The following is a 20,787-nucleotide window of genomic DNA, read 5'->3' on the forward strand; positions in this document are numbered from 1 at the left end:
ATGTCAAGGGAAGATGGTTAGATTCCGTCTTATTGGGAATGACTGTTGCCTGGTATTTGGGTGGCACAAATGTTACTTGCCACTTAACAGCCCAAGCCTGGATGTGGTCCAGGTCTTGCTGTATGTGGGGAGGGATAGTTTCAGCATTGAGGAGTTGTAAATGGTACACTCATGTGAAAATACCTTGAACATTTAACAGTGCCGCACTACTTTCAGCTCCACAAATACCTAACATCAATGGACCACAATTTTCTTCCACCAGACAGTGTGGCTCTCAGTGATAAGTTTGCAAATTAGTACCAGATTTTACTCTGGTCAGGATGAATCCGAAGGCGCACAGCTCAACGTATTTTTTTTTTGCTTTCAAGTTCACTCTTCTGTTCATCATCAACGCCATCAATTTTCAGCTCCATGATAACAACATCCACTCCACTATCATGGAAACTCTGTTGCATGGCTCTGTCTATTCCAAAAATGGTCTTTCTTAATTGCCTGACGCTCTACGTTCCAGCCTACGCTATGCCTACCATAAGTTGACTGCTTACGAATCATCCAAAGCCCCTGAACAACGTGACCTTCATAACTTCTTTCAAATTGGTCTCCCAACTTATTTCCCCCATCCAGCAGTCACTGTGCCCTTACCCCATCTGGTCTGTCATATTCCCTCTCTTCTTTCACTCTCACAAGAACAGAGCTTTCCACCACCATAATACATTCATTCTCTGTGGGACTCCCTCTTCCTGAACATACCCCAGATTCTGAATAGCTATTTTATTAAACTTTATTTAACTTAATTTTATTAAGTTAAAAATGTCCTTGGGACATTTTCCTCTGTTCAAGGTGTGGCTATGGTCTGGCTGTTGTGCTAGTGGTGATCACACCTGTGCATTTTGTAAACTCAACATCATTTCCTAGCGTTCAACACATTTCATTCCGGCTATAGACAGAGTTTAGATAAGCCTGCTACTCCAGAGAACCTGGGAGTAATAACCAGTGGCTGGCCAAGATAACAGCACTGAGAAGTGAAATTAGTCTCTGCTTAAAGTCCCTTTTAGCAGCTATCTCTAACTTCTGTAACCGTTGTAAGAGGAAGCTGATTGTCTAATAAGGAATCTTTCTCCCACTTCTAGTCTGAGTTCATTGCTTCTTTTCATGTCCCTTAATTTTATTAAGTTAAAAATCACACATCACCAGGTTATAGTCCAACAGGTTTATTTGGAAAGTGCTAACTTTCAGAGCGCTGCTCCTTCCCAACCACCTGATGAAGCTAGTGCTTCCAAATAAACCTGTTGGACCATAGCCTGGTGTTCTGTGATTTTTAACTTTGTACATTCCAGTCCAACACTGGCACCTCCAAATCTTAATTTTAATGACACCACCCAGATCACTGCTTCTCTGAATTCCCTTTACTTGGTCCTTTTGAGCACCAACTTTACATTAGGTGATAAAACTTTCCTTGTTGCTCTCTCTCTCTCCAGATTTACCTTGAACTGAGAAGTTTGCTCAAGGAACCTGTGGCGGGAGCCTGCACATTTTTTTTTTAGATTAGATTAGACTTACAGTGTGGAAACAGGCCCTTCGGCCCAACAAGTCCACACCGTCCCGCCGAAGCGCAACCCACCCATACCCCTACATTTACCCCTTACCTAACACTATGGGCAATTTAGCTTGGCCAATTCACCTGACCCGCACATCTTTGTGACTGTGGGAGGAAACCGGAGTACCCGGAGGAAACCCACGCAGACACGGGGAGAACGTGCAAACTCCACACAGTCAGTCGCCTGAGTCGGGAATCGAACCCGGGTCTACAGGCGCTGTGAGGCAGCAGTGCTAACCACTGTGCCACCGTGCCGCCCATCAAGTGGTTCAATGGCGGGAGGCTGTTGCTGTGCAGTTAGCACATAGCTTCCCTGCTCTTATTGCCAGCTATAGGTATAACGGAAGGATTTTCAGGTTGATAATCAACCTTCCTGACAGCATTAAGAATGCGTGTTCTGTAGCTGTCAAGTCCCAGAGGAGGAGAAAGTGAGGACTGCAGATGCTGGGGATCAGAGCTGAAAATGTGTTGTTGGAAAAGCACAGCACATCAGGCAGCATCCAAAGATGCAGGAGAATCGATGTTTCGAGCATGAGCCCTTCTTCAGGAAGAAGCCCTTCCTGAAGAAGGGCTCATGCCCGAAACGTCAATTCTCCTGCTCTTTGGATGCTGCCTGACCTGCTACACTTTTCCAAGTCCCAGAGGAGGACAAACTCAAGAGTTTTGGACTCAGAGGTGCAGAAACTACCTACTGCCTCACAAGTTCTTCATTGCACCGTTACTTTGTTGAAATCAAGAATCCCCATAGTAACATTATGATTGAGGTTGGAGGGATGCATCAGAACTTTATGGCCCCACTCCTTCACTGATCATTGCAAATTTCAGATGTAACCAAGGTGCTAATACCATGAATTATAACAGTTATGGACTTTAGCCAGTTTAGTGTGACAAATTTATCCAGGTTTCTTTTTTCAGCACTAAAAAAATTACTAGTTTCCTAAAAACTACATTTGAACATGCAAAGATTATAGACAAAAAATGGTTTAGATGCTGCAAAATTAAATATGGCTTATATTCCATTAGAGGAAAGTGAAACCTGCAGATGCCAGAGATCAAAGTCAAAACGTGTGGTGCTGGGAAAGCACACAAGGTCAGGCAATATCTAATGCTGCCTGACCTGCTGTGCTTTTCCAGTGCCACACTTTTCAACTCTTATATTCTTACAGCCCAACATGAGATGAGGCAAACATGGACAATAGATAAATGAGTCAAAAACCCCAAAGAATACTTCAACTAGCAAATGTGATCAAACAGATCCTCAGTTTTCTCAACAGTCTATAACTATCCCCCTCCACCCACCATGACTTCCACCACTGCCTTCACCTCATGCTAGTGACACTGTGGGTCACCAAATCTCACTAAAACTTCACTTGCAATGGTGTGGTCTTGCTGGTCTCTCAAACAGCATGTCATCATGAACAGCCTTAACAAATGCTCAAATACTATTGTTCACATAGCTTCTTGGGACTACTCTTCCCTGGATTCTTGGAAATTGCACTCCAATCCCTTCCCTCAGATGGGAAGCTTCACCAAGCCAGGACTGTCCATGGATTTGATCGCTCAACTCTCATCTGGCTCGGTCGCACAAAGCAAGTATTGCTTGAGGGCTTTCAACTCCCACGCTCTGCTTTATGAACTATGAATCACGCACACCCCAGGACCTTCCTGAATCCTTGCCACACCGAGCAACTGAAATTCCCTCCAAAGTCCCAACTGCACAGAATTCACTCGGTTCAGCAGCGCAACTGACTGGACCAGAGGACTTGCTTTACTGGATTAGTGCTGCACCGATGGCTTGAGAAGTGCTCATTGTCACAACAGGGGTGCGTCCCATTTCACAGTCTGCTTGACAGCCACAGACAGGTTTTTGGACACTTTGACGTGGGATCCTGAACGTCAGTGCATGTTGCACTTGAATGGAACATTTGATGCTGTAAGCCCTTTCTTGAGTTAAAGCAATTTATAACAGAGATGGACTCACTTTGTGTGCTTGTCGTACATGATGGGCAAGAACTCGTCCACAGGAAGTATCTTTTTCAATGGATCAGAGTCGATCAATTTCTTGGCTCCTTGCTGCGAAATGGCATACGCCAGAGTCCAGTATGAGTACTCAGCAACCACTAAATTCGGAACATTAGCTGAAGCCTCCTCTTGTTTGGGATTCACTTGTTTCCGACCAAGGTAGCTGGAAAATGAAAAAAAAACAATTTATTTTCTCCAATGCTTAATACTTGCCCTTCTTTAAAACATTCTGAGGAAACTTTCTCCCCCATACTGAGGTTGCAGTCATAAATACATGGCTGGGGTCATCCAGAGATATGAAGAGTAAGGAAGGCCTGGCTCATACACTGTTATTGAAGTAACAAACCTGAGTTAGTTAGTTGCTGGGTGACTCATGCATGGCCTTAAAAACACTGAACAGCATAACACAAATGCAAACCCAACAGCCCATCAAGTCTATATTGCTTTTTTTTTAAACAATCTAGCTAGTTCCACGTTCCTGTTCTTTCCCTGTATCCTTTTTTCTTTCCATAGTTTTATCAGTTTCCTTATGAAGGCTACTGTTGAATCTATCAGGCACAGTGTTTCGAATCCTAAGCAAACAATGACACCCCTTATGCTAAAAAATTCCATCCCATTTTGCATCTAGTTAATTTGTCAATCTCCTTAAATCTGGACCCTCGGGAATCGATCCTTCAACCATAGGAGAAAGTTTATCTTTATTTATTTTAGCTATTTGTGATTTTAAACACCTCAATCATTTACCTTTTAATTCAAAGGAGAATAATCCCAGTTTCTCCAGTCTATGTAACTATGGAGTGAACTCATGCCTGGACCCATTTTACTAAAATTAGGAGGCGGTGACATCTGCAGATGCTGGAGATCAGAGTCGAGAGTGTGGGGCTGGAAAAGCACAGCAGGTCAGGCAGCATCCGAGGAGCAGGAGAATCAGTGTTTCGGGCCGGAGCCCTTCATCAGGAATTCCTGATGAAGAGCTCTGGCCCGAAACACTGATTTTCCTACTCCTTGGATACTGCCTGACCTGCTGTGCTTTTCCAGCGCCACATTCTCAACCCATTTTAATAAATTTCTTTCCTCTATTCAGCAAAGACTACTTGTCTTTGCAACCACGTGGTGCCTAAACTTTGGCACGATACTCTACCTGGGGTCAAATTCATATAGAACATAACTTCCTGGTTTTTGTACTTTATGGACTGAATTTTACTAGCACCTGGAAGACAGGAAGAGAGATAAGGTACAGGTGGTAGTAGACGTAGGAAGCAGCTGACACAGCTGGGACCCATGTCGTGAGAAACCTGTTGGGGCTAGTGGGAAAGTCAACTCCATTAGCAGCCATTGCTGGAACTCCCTCCCTATCTTTGCCAGTTTTCCTATCATTCCTCCTGTAGTGCTCACCTAAAAACCTCGCTCACCTGTCCTGACATTTGCATGTGTGGGTCAGTGTCAAATCTTCTTTGGTATGCTTTCCTTTATTGATCAGTGCATTGAGTATAGGATTTTAAAGGTCATGTTGTGGACATTGGTTAGGCCACTTTTGGAATTGCATGCAGCTCTGGTCTCCCTCCTATAGTAAGGATGTTGTGAAACTTGAGAGGGTTCAGAAAAGATTTACAAGAATGTTGCCAGGGTTGGAGGGTGTGAGCTATAGGGAGAGGATGAATAGACTGGGGCTGTTTTCCATGGAGCGTCAGAGGCTGAGGGGTGACCTAAGAGATTTATAAAATCATGAGGGGCATGGATAGGATAAATAGATATGGTTTTTTCCCCAGACTGGGGGAGTCCAGAACTAGAGGACATAGGTTTAGGGTGAGAGGGGCAAAGATTTCAAAAGGATCTAAGGGGTAATTTGTTCACACAAAGGGTGGTGTGTGCAAGGAATGAGCTGCCAGAGGAAGTGGTGGAGGCTGGTACAATTGCAGCATTTAAAAGACATCCGGATGGGTATGTGAGTAGGAAGGGTTTGGAGGGATATGGGCCGGGTGCTGGCAGGTGGGACTAGATTAAGTTGGGATATTTGGTCGGCATGGACGGGTTGGATTGAAGGATCTGTTTCCAAGTTGTCCATCTCGATGATTCTATAACACTCCTGACAAGTGTTTTTGGATGTATAAGTGTTCAAAAAATGCAAGTTTTCGTCACCCCCTCTGCTGGTAAGTGACAGGATATTGACAGCAGGGGTGGAACTGGCAAGAAGCCTTGCAGTCACCTACGGTATGCACAAACTGAACTGGACAGTGATGAAAGAAAAAGACAAAAGATTGGACTCCAAAGGATAGTACACTGGGCTCAGAACGTGAACACTGATTCTTTCTTCACAGCTGCTCCCAGACCCACTGAGTTTCCCCTTCTGTTGTATATTTTATATAAAAGGAAGTGGGGGGGGAGGGCAAATACAATGACACACACACGACAGGAACGGATACACTGAGGAAGACATCAATGTACAATGTACAATTCACTCCAAAATCACAGACATTCTGAATGGTTCATTCAGCTAATATGGGTGCAATACCTTATATACCTCATCGCATGCTCTCACCCGTACCTATCCAAAGCTGGATAAGTCCCCAGGAGGGGTAAAACCTTGAAACGTTCCAAGGCAATAAGGAAACTAAATCAGGACAATCCTCTCTGGCTGCTCCCAAATGGTACCCCGGCCTGTCTCCATGAGATTGACATTAGTCCAGGTAATTGGCGCTGATTTAGGTTCCAGAACATTTTTATTAAATGCGGGTATCTCTAATGATTACTTACATCAGGTCCCAATTCAATCCGACATTTTCTATATCTCTCAGCAGTCTCACCAGCTTCCTCTTGAAGTAAGCCTCAAACCTCACATCATCTTCAAACACCACGGCCTTGCTCAGGTTTCGATCCACAACCTGTGATCAAAGTGTAATAACATTGGCCTTGAAGGACTTGCAGTGGAGATCCATCATGATGGCGCCATATCAAAGAGGGTCAAATCATAAGAACAGGTAGCAGCCTCCAGTCTTGTATGCCCTTGTTATAGAGGTTTGAAGGATTCTCTGCTGGAGCTGCTTGGGAAGTCATGCAGAATTACTGGGGTAAACTACTTCCTGTTGAACAGGAAATTCATGGGGATATGATCTTCAAATTGAAGACCTGGACCAAACAGAAGAGGAACCATTTTTCACACAAAAATGAAGCAGAAATCTAGAATTCTCTCCATCAAAAAGCTGAAGTGCTTGGAGCTTATAAGACTGAGGTGGATATATTTTCATTGGATAAGGAGATTAAGTTTTATCAAACAAAGGCAGATAAAGGAATTGAAGTGTGAATCAGCAAGGATCTAATTAATTGACAAAAACTAGGTCTGAGAAGCCTGTTTCTTAGGAACCAGAAGATCTCAGGGTCATTTGTAGACTTGAATCAGTTTGTCTCAACATTAGTACAATTTAATCAAATGCTTCTGGGTTTGAGATGGGAATGATCTGTCGAGATTTCCCCTCCTGACCTTGAATCTGCGGTCATTAGTGATCCAAGTGTTCATGGGGCATGTCAGAATTGTAAGGGAAGGCAAGATCCAACTCAAGACATAATTTGGGGATAGTTTTGACACACAACAGAGACCAGAATAATACAAGTCAAGGCCTAGCATGGGAATGGAAACCACATCTCATGGATTGGGAACAACTAACTCAGCAGAGACTGAGGGTTGGCGATGACCTACTCAGTTGAGGGCCACGCTGCACTGCCCCAGAGCCAACACTAACACTTGTTAATAGCGATCCTGAAGAACCTGGCATAAGTTGGCAAAAAGTGAAGGACTCCTTGATGGACTCAGTGGGATTCTGGCAACAAACCAAGTAAAATGTCACACAAAGCCAGAGTAGGCCATGCTCAATCTCTGGCCACTGCCAAGCTGGCTAACTTCAGCCTTGGGAAGTGGTGCGGCCAATACAATTGGATTCAAGGCCTCAAACCTTCAGAACAATGGAAAGGTCAAAGGAGAGAAGTTGTCCCTGGCTACTGCACTTCGTCAAAGGGATGGAGCCAGTCTTTAATGATCTCCACTCACTAAAACACACTGCTCAGGCACATATACGACAAAGTTATTTTATTATCCACCGCCAAATCCTTGCCACACGGAGCCTGGAGGAAGAATGCCTTATCTTCCGCCTTGGGACCATCCGACCACATGTCGTCAACATTGAACTCACCAGTTTCCTCATCTCCCCCCCCTCAACCTTATCCCAGATCCAACCCTCTAACTCGGCACCGCCCTTTTGAACTGTCCCACCTGTCCATCTTCCTTCCCACCTATCTGCTCCACTCTCCGCTCCAACCTATCACCATCAACCCCCACCTGCATCTATCCATCCTTTCCAGCTACCATTCTCCCAACCACATCCGCCCCCCATCTATTTATCACCCCCACCCACTCCACATTCCTGATTAAGGGCTTATGCCCGAAACGTTGATTCTCCTGCTTCTCAGACCCGCTGTGCTTTTCCAGCACCACACTTTTCGGAAGTTATTTTATTGAAATAGAAAAGGGATACCAGCACCAAGACAACTGCCTAACACATGACTCAGCACTTCCAGGCCAGAAGACACCCATACATGGTCAAATCTCCACACATTATAATGTCTGTCAAAGCCGCCAATAAATATACATGGCATTATAACTTTGAGATGTAAATAACCATGACCAATAGAACATTCCAGAGATAATACATTGCCCGATTTAATGAAGTTAACTCTTTCATGTCTCTAACTTTAGGTCATAAGACTCCAGACTGTAAACTCAGAACAAAAACACAACAATTTAAAGAAAAAAATAAAGAGAATGACAGCAAAGGCACTTACCTCTTTCCAGATGGAATAGTGGCTAAGAAAACATCCAACTTCCCCCTTGGTTAAAGTCCTGCCAGAGAATGGGTCATAATATCCTGGTAACATGTTAATTCCCATTGATTTAATGGTGCTGCTGTTCAGAGCACTGAGGAGAGCAAATCAAGAACGTCAGCAAAATAGTTTATCTGCCCTCTAATAAATGAAGTATGCACAACCCCACAGAGAGTAATGGTTTAGAGGTGACTCTATCAACTTTTAGCCAGACAGAAGTTAAGGGATTTAAACCCTATCCAGCCAGTAGCTCTGACTACACTTTCTAAGCCAACACTACGTTGGTAATTTATTGCTGAAACTGCTCCCTTTTGGATGTAATGCTAAGCTGATGGGCTGCAATGCTAAGCTGACTCTATCTGTCTGATTAAAGATCCCCGTTACCCTATAAAGAAAGTTCTCACAACGCTCTGGCCAAAACACAACCGTCAACCCCACACCAGATTAATCAATCATTCATCTCACTAACATTTATGGGCTTCTTGCTGTGTGCAACATTAAGTGCCCCCGTGAAACATTACCAGCAATAACTCAAAAACAAAATTGAAGATACTTGGGAGCTCCCTGAGATCACACAGGAGGCTATGTAAATGCAAGCCTTTATTTTCCCGGTTGGACTGCCATGCTTATTCCCTGGTCTGCGCTATGTTCATCCACCTGTCCTGGTACAGAGAAAGAGGCACTGCAGCTAGCTTTATACAACTTGCGCCACCATAGCCGGGGCCTGGTGTGTACAGGAGCCAAGCTGAGTGTGAACTGGAGCCAGGGTCAGATGAGAACGGGAGCTGGGGCACGGTGTGTACTGGAGTCGGGGCATGGTGTGCACTAGAATCGGGGCCGAGTATGGACTGGAGCCGGGGCCCGTTGTGGACTGGAGGCCGAGACACAGTATGGACTAGAGGCTGGGCCCGGTGTGGACTGGAGTCAGGGCCCGGTGCAGATTGGAATTGGGGCACAGTGTGGACTAGAGGCCGGGTCCGGTGCAGACGAGAGGCCGGGTCCGGTGCAGACGAGAGGCTGGGCCCAGTGCGGACTGGAGGCCGGAGCATGGTGTGGACTGGAGGCTGGGCCCACTGTGGACTGTAGGCCGGGCCTGATGCAGACTGGAGGCTGGGCCCAGTGTGGACTAGAGGCCGGACCCGGTGTGGACTGGAGGCTGGGCCCAGTGTGGACTAGAGGCCGGACCCGGTGTGGACTGGAGGCAGGGCCTGATGTGGACTGGAGGCGGGCCCAGTGTGGACTGGAGGCGGGTACAATGTGGACTCGAGGCGGGGCCTGATGTGGACTGGAGGCAGGCCCAGTGTCGACTGGAGGCAGGACCTGATGCAGACTAGAGCGAGGGCCCGGTGTGGACTGGAGGCAGGCTGAGTGCAGATTAGAGGCTGGGCCTGGTGTAGGATGGAGGCTAGGTGCCAACATGGTCTGAGTTGGAAGACCACTGTTCTGGACTTTTATTTCTCCATTTTCTAAGATCTTGTAACTAAAGCAGCTGTACCTATGTACCTTTGTACCTAAGAGGGCACTGTAAGTGGTGACATATAAACTTTTCACTGTACTCACTGAGAGACAATAAAGCTACTTTGTTTATTCATTCATCTCACACTTACATATATAGTATAGTGTGGGTACTGCATTCACTTCAATGACTGCCACAATATATGGATGACTGACTAGCTGTCTGCTCATTAACAGACTAAGCACTGACTCAATGTACTAAGAGTAAGATGGAAACTTCTTAGATGACAGCATTTCATTGTCATAATTGTACCCATCTATCTTAAAGATATAGTGTGTTTCTGAGATCTGTGTAATAAACCAACTGCAGGCAGTCTACAGTTACTGTCTCAGCTTGCAACAGGAGATTTGTCACTTTGCTGAGCTGTAAACTGTTTGGAGAGGGGAGCATACAAACATAAGAAATCGAATACACCATTTGGCCCCTTTGAGCCTGCTCCACCATTCAGAGCAATCCTGGCTGAACTTCCACCTCAACTGCACCTTCCTGGCTCTCTCTGTATCCCTCAATTTGCTGAGGGACCAAACATTGCTCCATGACAGCCTTTCATCTATTCAATGACGACCGAAACTAAAAGCCAAAGTGGAATAACAGAGAGAAACGTTTTAGATGAGAAGTGTACCCTCGATGGTCAAAGGGGCCTCGGACCATGTTAATTGGAAAAGACAGTCTGTGCTTTTTACTCACTGATGAAGCTCAATGAACAGCAGAGCTCAGAAAGACAGGAGTCTCTCCTTGTAAGTGACCCTGGAACTTACTCTTTCTTTAAACTTACAATTGGGGATGGGCAATCAATGTTGGTCCTATTTCTGATGAAGGACTTTTGCCTGGAACGTTGATTTTCCTGCTCCTCAGATGCTGCCTGACCTGCTGTGCTTTTCCAGCACCACTCTCATCTTGAATCAATGTTGGCCCGACCAGTGACCCATCCCGTGGACGCGTAAAACAAAACCTTCAGCATTACAGCTGAGCTCAATGGTCCCTGGGCTAGAAATTTGGTAATAATCAGTGAAGAGTTATGTTTCCAATTATCCAGCAGTGATTGAGAATTGCATGTGTGTTCCTGCATCCAGTGAGGACAGAATCTGGCAAGGTTGTGATGCTCCCCACAGTGGAAAAGCTGGCCAAGAAGCAATCACTTCTGTGCCTGGCATTTTTATCAACATTACCCCTGCATTCAGTCTGTGTCTCCTGCTAAGGCGGTGGGAGAATTGGCAGAACAAAACAAATCAAATCAAACTTCATTGCTTCATTATGTTAACTGAAATTTACTCTCTGCACAACACATTCATTATCCATTATCTGTCTTTATTAATATCAAATAAATGAAACAAACATATTACTTGTTGAGGCACAGAAAATTCAGCAGGCTTCTTTTAAATCCCCAACTGGCTCATTTTTCATTTGGCAACTTGTTAAAAGTTGCAGTCACATTTTCCCAATTAGCTGCAGATTTCATTCATTACCATCCTCAGCATGGGCACAGTGGGATCACAGATACATTCAGCCCACGCCAAACCCTTGGTTTTATATTTTATCAGGGCACTTGATTAAAGATCAAGTAGATTAAAAGGGTTAGTGCTGGGCAGGGTGTAGAGGACATCAAGCGAGAGATTCAGCAGAGATTCAAGGGGTGAAATAAAACCATAGAATGATGGAGAAACTCAGCAGGTCTGGCAACATCTGTGAGGAGAGAAACAGCTTCCAGTACAATAGGATTCCTCTTAGAAATGTCTTCACCCAGAGAGTTGGGAGCTGGTGGAATCCCCTGCCAAGGAAAGCAACTGAGGCCAAAACATTGCTTGTTTTCAAGAAGACGTTAAGATGGAATTCTTAAGGCTAAAGGGATGAAAGGGTATGAGGAGGAAGCAGGCACAGGGGACTGAGTTGGTAGATCAGCACACAATCATATTGAATGGTGGAGCAGTTCAAACAGCCCAATGGCCTGATCCTGCTTCTATAGTCTATGTTTAACTCTGTAGGGAAAAGAGTTAGTTTTACTTCAACTTCTAACCAGAAGAGGCATTTCTTCTCGATAGTCTGCTTATTTTCTTGTGCCCTTCATCTATGCCTGGAAGAGGTTTCGAAAATCCAAAGTGCCCTTGCCCTAAGCCTATACCCAACTGTGTAGCCAAAGCAGAAACTATCCTTGAAGTTTTTACTCTCTTAGAGGGCGGGGAGGGGGTCCAATGGCTAGAGTGTGCATCAGACTAGGACCTGCATCACGGGAATCAATTCCCATCCCAGCTGAGGGAGACCCCGGGTCTGAATCTACACACTAACAGGGATCACAGCACTTCACCAAGGGTCTAGCTTCAAGGAGGTGAGTCTCCAGGCTACTGGACCTAAATAATGACTCAACAGAGATCCAAAAATCAAACCTTGCTCCATCAGGGCTTGCATAAATCAATCAGACATGAAGGAACTCGCATCCATACCTCGGGCTCAGGTTGAACTCTATGCGGGTGAGGGATTTAAAATTAGGCGCATTATATCCTGTAGACAGTGAGTTACATTTGTGCATTTACACTGTTGAAATGTGGGAAAACGCAGCTCACAGGAAGATCTCCAGTAAGATAAATGAGTAGCTATAGTGATATGAATGAGGGCCAAGTGGATGTCATTGATTAAGAGGTCCTTGATTGCACAATCAAGGAGGCCTGGCTGACAGGAGATTCAGAGAATCCCCTCACTCTAGGGACTGGCTCTGTGCACATGTAAGTAAAGGGTGACTTGGTGACGGGATTCCAGCCTCTGTGCAGTTATTTCAGTAGAAGATCTTTATTTTCTGATTGTTGTAAGTTTGGAGGAAACTTTAGACGGGGCACTGAAAACTCTCTGCTAGTCAGTGAGTAACACTCCATGATTTAAATCTTCCTCCGAATCCCCACAGCAGGCAGATTGCGGCCTTGGAATATGACCCTTCTCTCTATTCTCAGTGGGTAACATTGGCAAGGCCGGAGTGTCTTGCCCGTCTTGAGTTGCCTTTGAACTGACTGGCTCTCTAGCCCATTTCAGAGGGTAGTGAGGAGTCAGCCACATTGTTGTGGGTCTGGAGTCATGTGTAGGCCAGACCAGGTGAGGATGGCTGATTTCCTTCCCTCAAGGACACTCATGGACCAGATGGTTTTGTATGACGATCAATATATGGTCACCATTAGACTGGCTTTAAACTCCAGATCTTACTGAATTCAAAATGTCACCAAATACCAATATTGGGATTTGAGTCTATGCCCACAGACAATGAAGCTGGGCTCTAGATTACTTGGAGAAAGTGAGGACTGCAGATGCTGGAGAGCAGAGCTGAAAATGTGTTGCTGGAAAAGCGCAGCAGGTCAGGCAGCATCCAAAGAGCAGGAGAATCCACGTTTCGGGCATGAGCCCTTCTTCTGGAAGGGCTTCTTCCTGAAGAAGGGCTCAAGCCCGAAATATCGATTCTCCTGCTCTTTGGATGCTGCCTGACCTGCTGCGCTTTTCCAGCAACACATTTTCAGCTCTAGATTACTAGCCACTGACATTCCATCACCTCCTCCATGTAACCCACTTGTACACTGTCTATTGATTTGATGAGTTGATAATCAATACTCATGTCCCCAATAGAGCCAACTGACCTCCCATCCACAGCATCCACTACTTTGCAGTCAATCTCCTGCTCATACAATGCCTGAAGCATTCTCTTCCGTTTTTCTGGCCGTCGTTTGAGGTTTATGAGGAAAACCTGCAAATAATAGGAAACAAAAAAAAAATGTGAGCTTTCTTCATGCCTTGCACGGGCTAAAACCTTACAAAGCTACAGCCCCACGTGGCCCACCTTTTACAGATAGGTTTCCACAAAAGAAAATTCAGATTTTCTAAATGTCTTACCTCCAAATGGAGCAGCAGGAGGCAGCTGCAACAAGGAACAATTTCAAACTTTAATCAGAAATAGATGGCAAGAAGGGTGAAACCAAAAGGCCAAGAGAAAGAAAGAGGAGAAACAGAGCCAGAGATTGTCTGGATTATATTTTCTGGTTACTGTCCAATAATTGTATTTCTCTGAGGTATTAGTATAATGTTAATGATTATTTCAGCAGATAATGAATCCATTGGTCCAGGGAGAAATGATTTATGGGCAGTAAGACCTTAAGACCATAAGAAATAAGACCAGGAGGAGGCCATTCTGCCCCTTGAACCTGCTCCACCATTCTAAAGGTTAACCTGAACTTGAAAAGAACACCCTCATAGCAGCACCCTCCATGTCTGAAGGTTGTCCACAATGCCATGTAATCACAGAGTGGGCAAGAAGGAGAGGCTTCATCCAAGAACTAACATGGCCAGTGCAAGAACTGAACATACACTATTGGCACCAAAAAGCACGACGTCCTAATCATTGCAGCTAACTGGTTCGATGTTCATGGGAACACAGACGCTACAGCAAGGAAATGGAACATGTAACATAATCAGTCAATGTTGGTCAACCAGTCAACATTGCCAGTGCATGGGAAACATCCATGGTTGCACTCACATGTTGTCTACATGCCCCAAAAATGCTTCACCAACAGGGAGACTGACATGATTAGATTTCCTACAGTATGGAAACAGGCCCTTCGGCCCAACAAGTCCACACTGACCCTCTGAAGAGTAACCCACCTAGACTCATTCCCCTACCCTATATATACCGCTGACTAATGAGCCTAACACTACCGGCAATTTAGCATGGCCAATTCACCTAACCTGCACATCTTTGGATTGTGGGAGGAAACCGGGGCACCCGGAGGAAACCCACGCAGACACAGGGAGAATGTGCAAACTCCACACATTCCTGATGAAGGGCTTTTGCCTGAAACGTCGATTTTCCTGCTCCTCGGGATGCTGCCTGAACTGCTGTGCTTTTCCAGCGCCACTCTAATCCAGAATCTGGTTTCCAGCATCTGCAGTCCTTGTTTTTAACCACACAGACAGTCGCCCGAGGCTGGAATCGAACCCAGGTCCCCGGTGCTGAGAGGCAGCAGTGCTAACCACTGAGCCACATGGAATGAATAATCAAGGAAATGGCAAAAAGCACACCCAAAGGGGGTTTCCAAGAAGACTTTTTGAGAGTGGGCTGGTGGGGAGGTGGCATTGAGAGAGAGTGGTTAAGAAAGAGATTCTTCATGAATACAGCAACAGCAGGATTAGAGCTTGGGAGCAGGGAAGAAGTGAGGAAGATGAACTCAGTGTAAGCACAAGGGAGTCGAGAGTTGGAAAAGGAGCTGATGCCTGTGCAGGTGTCTGTTGTAGTAGTACTGTCAACCAAAACAACTTCCTCCCTTCTTCCCTGCTCTCAAGCCCGAATCCTGCTGTTGCTGTATTCATGAAGAATCTCTTTCTTCACCACTGTCTCTCAATGCCAGAGAGCCCTGGGAATGAGGCCAAACCATTCCAATCCCACCAACCCAAGAGGGAAACACCAGGGGGAGGAACAGTAGGCAGGATAAGCAGGTAAGTAAAATAAAAGCAAAATACTGTGGATGCTAAACATCTAAGCCAAAAATGCTTCAGAACAACCGACGAAGAGTCACATTAGACTTGAAATGTTAACTCCATTTCCCTCCTCAGATCCTACCAGACCTGCTGAGTTTCCCCAGTACTTTCTGTTTGTTTAAGTGTGCTGCATCTAATTCCAAACATGGAGAGGCCCCGTCATATCTGAATGGTACTTACTTCATCAAATATCATTTTATCCGGATACTTGGGTGGGAGAAAGGTGAATCGCGATGGGTACATTGGAGGTCCATCAACTGCAAGAGGAAAGAAAAGACCTGGCTGATATCACAGCAATGTTACCAAGTTAAAATGCCTTTGCAAAGTGGGTGAATAAACTGGGTTCAGATAAACCCGGTCATATGTTTGGAATATTGATTTTTTAAACATTATTTTCTCAATGATCAGAGGTAAGTGAAGAATACTTGGGTGCACTGGGATTAATTTTAACAGTTCCCAATGGACAGGAAACAGGGATCCGTGTGAGTCAATGGGAAGTTTAAAGTACAGGAATTAATGTTAAAAAGAGGTACAAAGTCAAACTTTTTTGTCCTATTTTCATCGGGATTGGGCTGCATCAAACTAAACTTAGAAAGGGAACAACAATTTATATAGCATGAAAAGGAGACTGATTGATTGGACTCTGGTTGACATTGGAAATACAGCAGGGGCTGTTAACCATCAATCTTAGCTGATTGATTCAGATAAGACACCAGGTTACAGTCCAACAGGTTTGTTTGAAATCACAAGCTTTTGGAGCACTGCCCCTTCATCAGGTGAAGTGCTGACAAAGGGGCAGCGCTCCATAAGCTGGTGATTTCAGATAAACCTGTTTGACTATAACCTGGCATCATGAGACTTCTGACTTTGTTCATCCCAGTCCACCTCCATGTAAAAACTCAGATCACGCAGGTAGACTCTCTGATTGGTCAGGGCATTGTCAAAGATAATGCAGCTGGGATTGGCTGCATTTGCAAAGGTGCAAAGTAGGAAAAACACCTCTTACCTACAAAGAACAGGGCCCCGTGTGAATAGTTATGTACTCTTTGCTGAAGATTTACTTCAACTTTCCATAAGTACAAAATATACCATTATATAATCTATCAGATGGATACTGTATATCCAATCTCTACTAGTTGCATTACATAATCTGCATTAATTGCTATAGAACATGGTCAAGTGTATAAATTGATGCATTATAATTCTCATTTAAAAATGCACACAATGCTTATATTTACTAATATCTATTGAGTGTTTTTTACAATACTCTTTGAATAAGATCATATTACTTAAAATTCAACAATATATTGTGAACATCGGAAATTGTTCTCTTACATTGTGTATAAGGAGATAAATTGTACATTATTTAGTAATTTAATGGAATTATTCTCTTATATTCTATATAAGGAGATAATTAGTACATTATTTAGTAATTTGATGGAATTATTAAAGTCAAATTCCCATCTGCTGGTCCAAAGGAGAGAGATGTTAGACTTTAAATGTTAACTCTGTTTCTCTACTCTACTCTGCCAGAACTGCCGAGTTTCTCCAGTATTCTCTCTGTTTTATTTCAGGTCTCCAGCATCTGCAGTACTTGGCTTTTTACCTGTCTGCAGATTGTTCTAGCTCTCTGTTATTTTCTGTACATGTGAAGTGGGTGCATATTGTTTCTAGATTAGTCATCCATGTGCCACTCAGCACCCCAAAGAAACTGATCAACATCTAAACTTGCTCTGGTAGATTGTCTTCCACAGATCTCCATTGAAGAGTTTGTGATTCCTTCCCAAAAGCACGTAGCTTGTGAAGGGCTCAGCTATTGACACTGGACGAGATTTATGCCAGGATCTAGTTTCTCAGTTGCTATGCAGTTCAATGGGCCTAACTGATCCCACAAAGCCTGACTGTAAGGCAAGAAGAGCCCTCACCTCATCTGACATTCATACGAAGAGCATTGAGACATTTTGCTCTGATTGAGGTGGCTTACGAACACAACTTAAGAACATAAGGAACGGGAACGGAAGGCCATCCGCTCCATCGAGCCTGCTCCACCATTCAATAAAATCCATCCGTGGACTCAGCTCCACTTACTCACCCACTCACCATAACCCTTAATTCCTTTATTGTTCTAAAATCGGTCTTTGCCTTAAAAACATTCAATGAGGGAGCCTCAACTGCTTCACTGGGCAGGGAATTGCACGGAATCACAACCTTTGGGTGAAGAAGTTCCTCCTCAAATCAGTCCTAAATCTGCTCCCCGTTATTTGGAGGCTATGCCCTTGAGTTCTAGTTTCATCTGTCAGTAGAAAGAACTCCTTTGTTTTTATCTTATCTATGCCCTTCATAATTTTACATGTTTCTATAAGATTCACAACCCCAATCCACATTCTTCGAAATTCCAATGAACATAATCCCAGTCTACTCAGTCTCCCCTCAACTCTGGAATCAAGCTAGTGAATCTCCTCTGCACCCCCTGCAGTGCCAGTGCACCCTTTCTCAAGTAAGGTGACTAAAACTGCACACAGTACTTCAGGTGTGACCTCTCCAACTGCAACATAACCTCCTTGTTTTTAAACTCCGTCCCTCTAGCAATGGAGGACAATATTCCATTTGCCTTCTTAGTTAGCTATTGCACGTGCAACCAACTTTTTCTGATTCATGCAGAAGTTCATCCAGTTCCCTGTGCACATCAGTTTCCTGTAATCTTTCACCATTCATATAATATTCCATTTTGCTGTTATTCCTGCCTCACATTTACCAACATTGTACTCCATCTGCCAAACCCTTGCTCATTCACTTAATCCATCAACCTCCCTCTACAGACTTTCAGTGTCCTCTGCACACTTTGCTCTACCAGTCATCCTAGTGTCATCTGCAAACTTTGACACAATACACTTGGTCTCCGATTCTATGTAAATTGTAAACAGAAGCGGCAAGGACAGACCACTATAAATGCCGGAAGAAACATCAAAGAAGCGCTTCGCAGGAGGTTCCACAGCACTGATGATGTCTCCTAGCCAGGGGACGAAACGTTTGCAACAAAAACTTCCAGCTCGGCGAACAGAACCACTACAACAAGCACCCGAGCTACAAATCTTCGCACAAACTTTGAGTTGTGGTCCCAACAAATTGCTACTGTGGCTCATATCAGTGAAGATTATAGTGTAATGGTTCTGTGACTCAGCCATCCATCCAGACGGTCAGACTAATGGTCTGCAGGTATGAGTTGAAATCCCATCTTATCAGCTGGAAAGCCAACATTTGAATAATTACTAAATCTAAAATGTTAGTCTCATGAATACAAATCATGAAACAACTGGACTGTTGTGGCATCACATCTGCTTTGCTGACCACCTGCAGGGAGGGAGAAGTCTTCTGGTCTAGACAATGCACAGCCTCATGACTGACTTTTAGCTGCCCTTTGAAATGGCCCAAACAGCCATACAGTCATGTCAGACCACGAATCCATATAGACAATAGCAACTCAAGAAGATCCAACACCACCTTCTCGGTGGACACTGGGGCTGGCCAATAAATACTGACCCAGCCAACAATGCCTACATCCCAAGAACATTCAATCAACTTCTCACTTTGTGCTTTCTCTAAGCTTACTGACAAGGTCTCTTTCACAGAATTATACAGCACGGAAACAGACCCTTCGGTCCAATTCATCCACGCCGACCTGACCTAGCCCCATTTGACAGCATTTGGCCCACATCCCTCGAAATCCTTCCTATTCATACACCCATCCCATGTCTTTTAAATGTTGCAATTGTACCAGTCTCCACCACTTCCTCTGGCAACTCATTCCATACATGCACCACCCTCCACAATTATAACACAACCATTAATTTGTTAATCAACAAATGTGTTGAAAAAATAATTGACCAGTGACACTGCAATTTTCAGATTACTCTTTGCCTGGTTTTTATAAGAAGTCTTCACACAACCTGATATATTTTTAAGTGTACAATCTATAATATGTTGTACATTGTTGACTGGTTTGCTGCACCTTTCATCAGAAAGCATTTAGCTTATTGACAACATTTGTGGCCAATATTAATCATCCTAGCTTCGGCCCCTCAAGACGGACATTTAACTCAGACAAGTCGAGATTTTAATTTGACAGTCCTAATTCAGGATTTCCTCTAGGTGCCTGTATATATATGGATATAGTCACTTGTATCAACACAGAGGCCCCTGGGTCAACTCCCACAGAACCAGCTGGAGAGAAAAGCCAGCAACCCTGAATGATGTGCCTTTAAGGTGGCATACCAGGAGGTGAGGTTGGCACAGATCTGGTTCAGCTTTGCTGAAGAAATTGGTGAGTTGCTCAATAGAGAAACGAAAAAGGACAAATGATGAGATACAAGTTCTCTTTGAGAGGAGGTGGGCTGTCAGGAACACATCGCTGTATTTAGAGGCTGGGATGATCATGAACTTTTCCGTGTGTGTGTGTGTGTGTGTGTATGTGTGTGTGTGTGTGTGTGTGTGTGTGTGTGTGTGTGTTTCTTTTCCCTCGGCATATTTCGGGACAGTGAGCTTCAGCATTGTCTTCACCATATTCTCCCAGACTCCAATCCTCTTTAGGGTGGCACGGTGGCTCAGTGGTTAGCACTGCTGCCTCACAGCGCCAGGGACCCAGGTTCAATTCCAGCCTTGGGCAACTGTCTGTGTGGAGTTTGCACATTCTCCCCAAGTCTGCATTGGTTCCCTCTGGGTGCTCCAGTTTCCTCCCACAGTCCAAGATGTGCAGGTTAGGTGAATTGGCCACGCTAAATTGCCCAAAGTACTGGATGCATTAGTCAGAGGATAATGGGTCTGGGTTACTCTTCAGAGGGTTGGTCTGGACTTGTTGGGCCGAAGGGCCTGTTTCCACACTGTAGGTAATCTAATCTCTCCTTATTACCTGTCCTATAACAGTTACTTGCTGACAGCCACATTCACGTACTTAGAGACATACAAACTGCAGATACTGGAATCCAAAGTAGACAAAACAGGAGGCTGGAAGAACACAGCAAGCCAGGCAGCATCAGGAGGTGGAGAAGTCAATGTTTTTGGATATAACCTTTCTTCAGGACTGGATGTGGGGGTATGGGAATCTACAGATAAAGAGGAGTGGAGAGTGTGGTGAGATAGTGAGAGGTGAGCACAGGTAGTGGTATGAACTGGTTAGATTCACAGCCGCCTCACTAAGTCAAAGTCACTGAGACCATAAGACCATAAGAAATAGGAACAGAAGGAGATCGTTCGGCCCCTCAACCCTACACCACTATTTAAT

The 20,787-nt window shown here is 44.6% G+C and overlaps 1 protein-coding gene across 2 annotated transcripts in view; it reads right to left on the minus strand.

Moving 5' to 3' along the window:
• The window catches only part of cercam (cerebral endothelial cell adhesion molecule), a 116,587-nt gene that overhangs the window by 36,009 nt on the left and 59,791 nt on the right, over window positions 1-20,787 (minus strand). For both annotated transcript variants that reach the window (XM_060841525.1, XM_060841526.1), the window contains exons 7-11: window positions 15,690-15,766; window positions 13,619-13,725; window positions 8,453-8,585; window positions 6,374-6,501; window positions 3,579-3,782 (exon numbers count right to left, since the gene is read on the minus strand). In XM_060841525.1, coding sequence (XP_060697508.1) covers window positions 3,579-3,782; window positions 6,374-6,501; window positions 8,453-8,585; window positions 13,619-13,725; window positions 15,690-15,766 — 649 coding nt within the window. The remainder of the gene's footprint in view (window positions 1-3,578; window positions 3,783-6,373; window positions 6,502-8,452; window positions 8,586-13,618; window positions 13,726-15,689; window positions 15,767-20,787) is intronic.

Source organism: Hemiscyllium ocellatum, chromosome 21 (genome assembly GCF_020745735.1).
Source record: "Hemiscyllium ocellatum isolate sHemOce1 chromosome 21, sHemOce1.pat.X.cur, whole genome shotgun sequence".
Lineage (NCBI taxonomy): Eukaryota > Metazoa > Chordata > Chondrichthyes > Orectolobiformes > Hemiscylliidae > Hemiscyllium > Hemiscyllium ocellatum.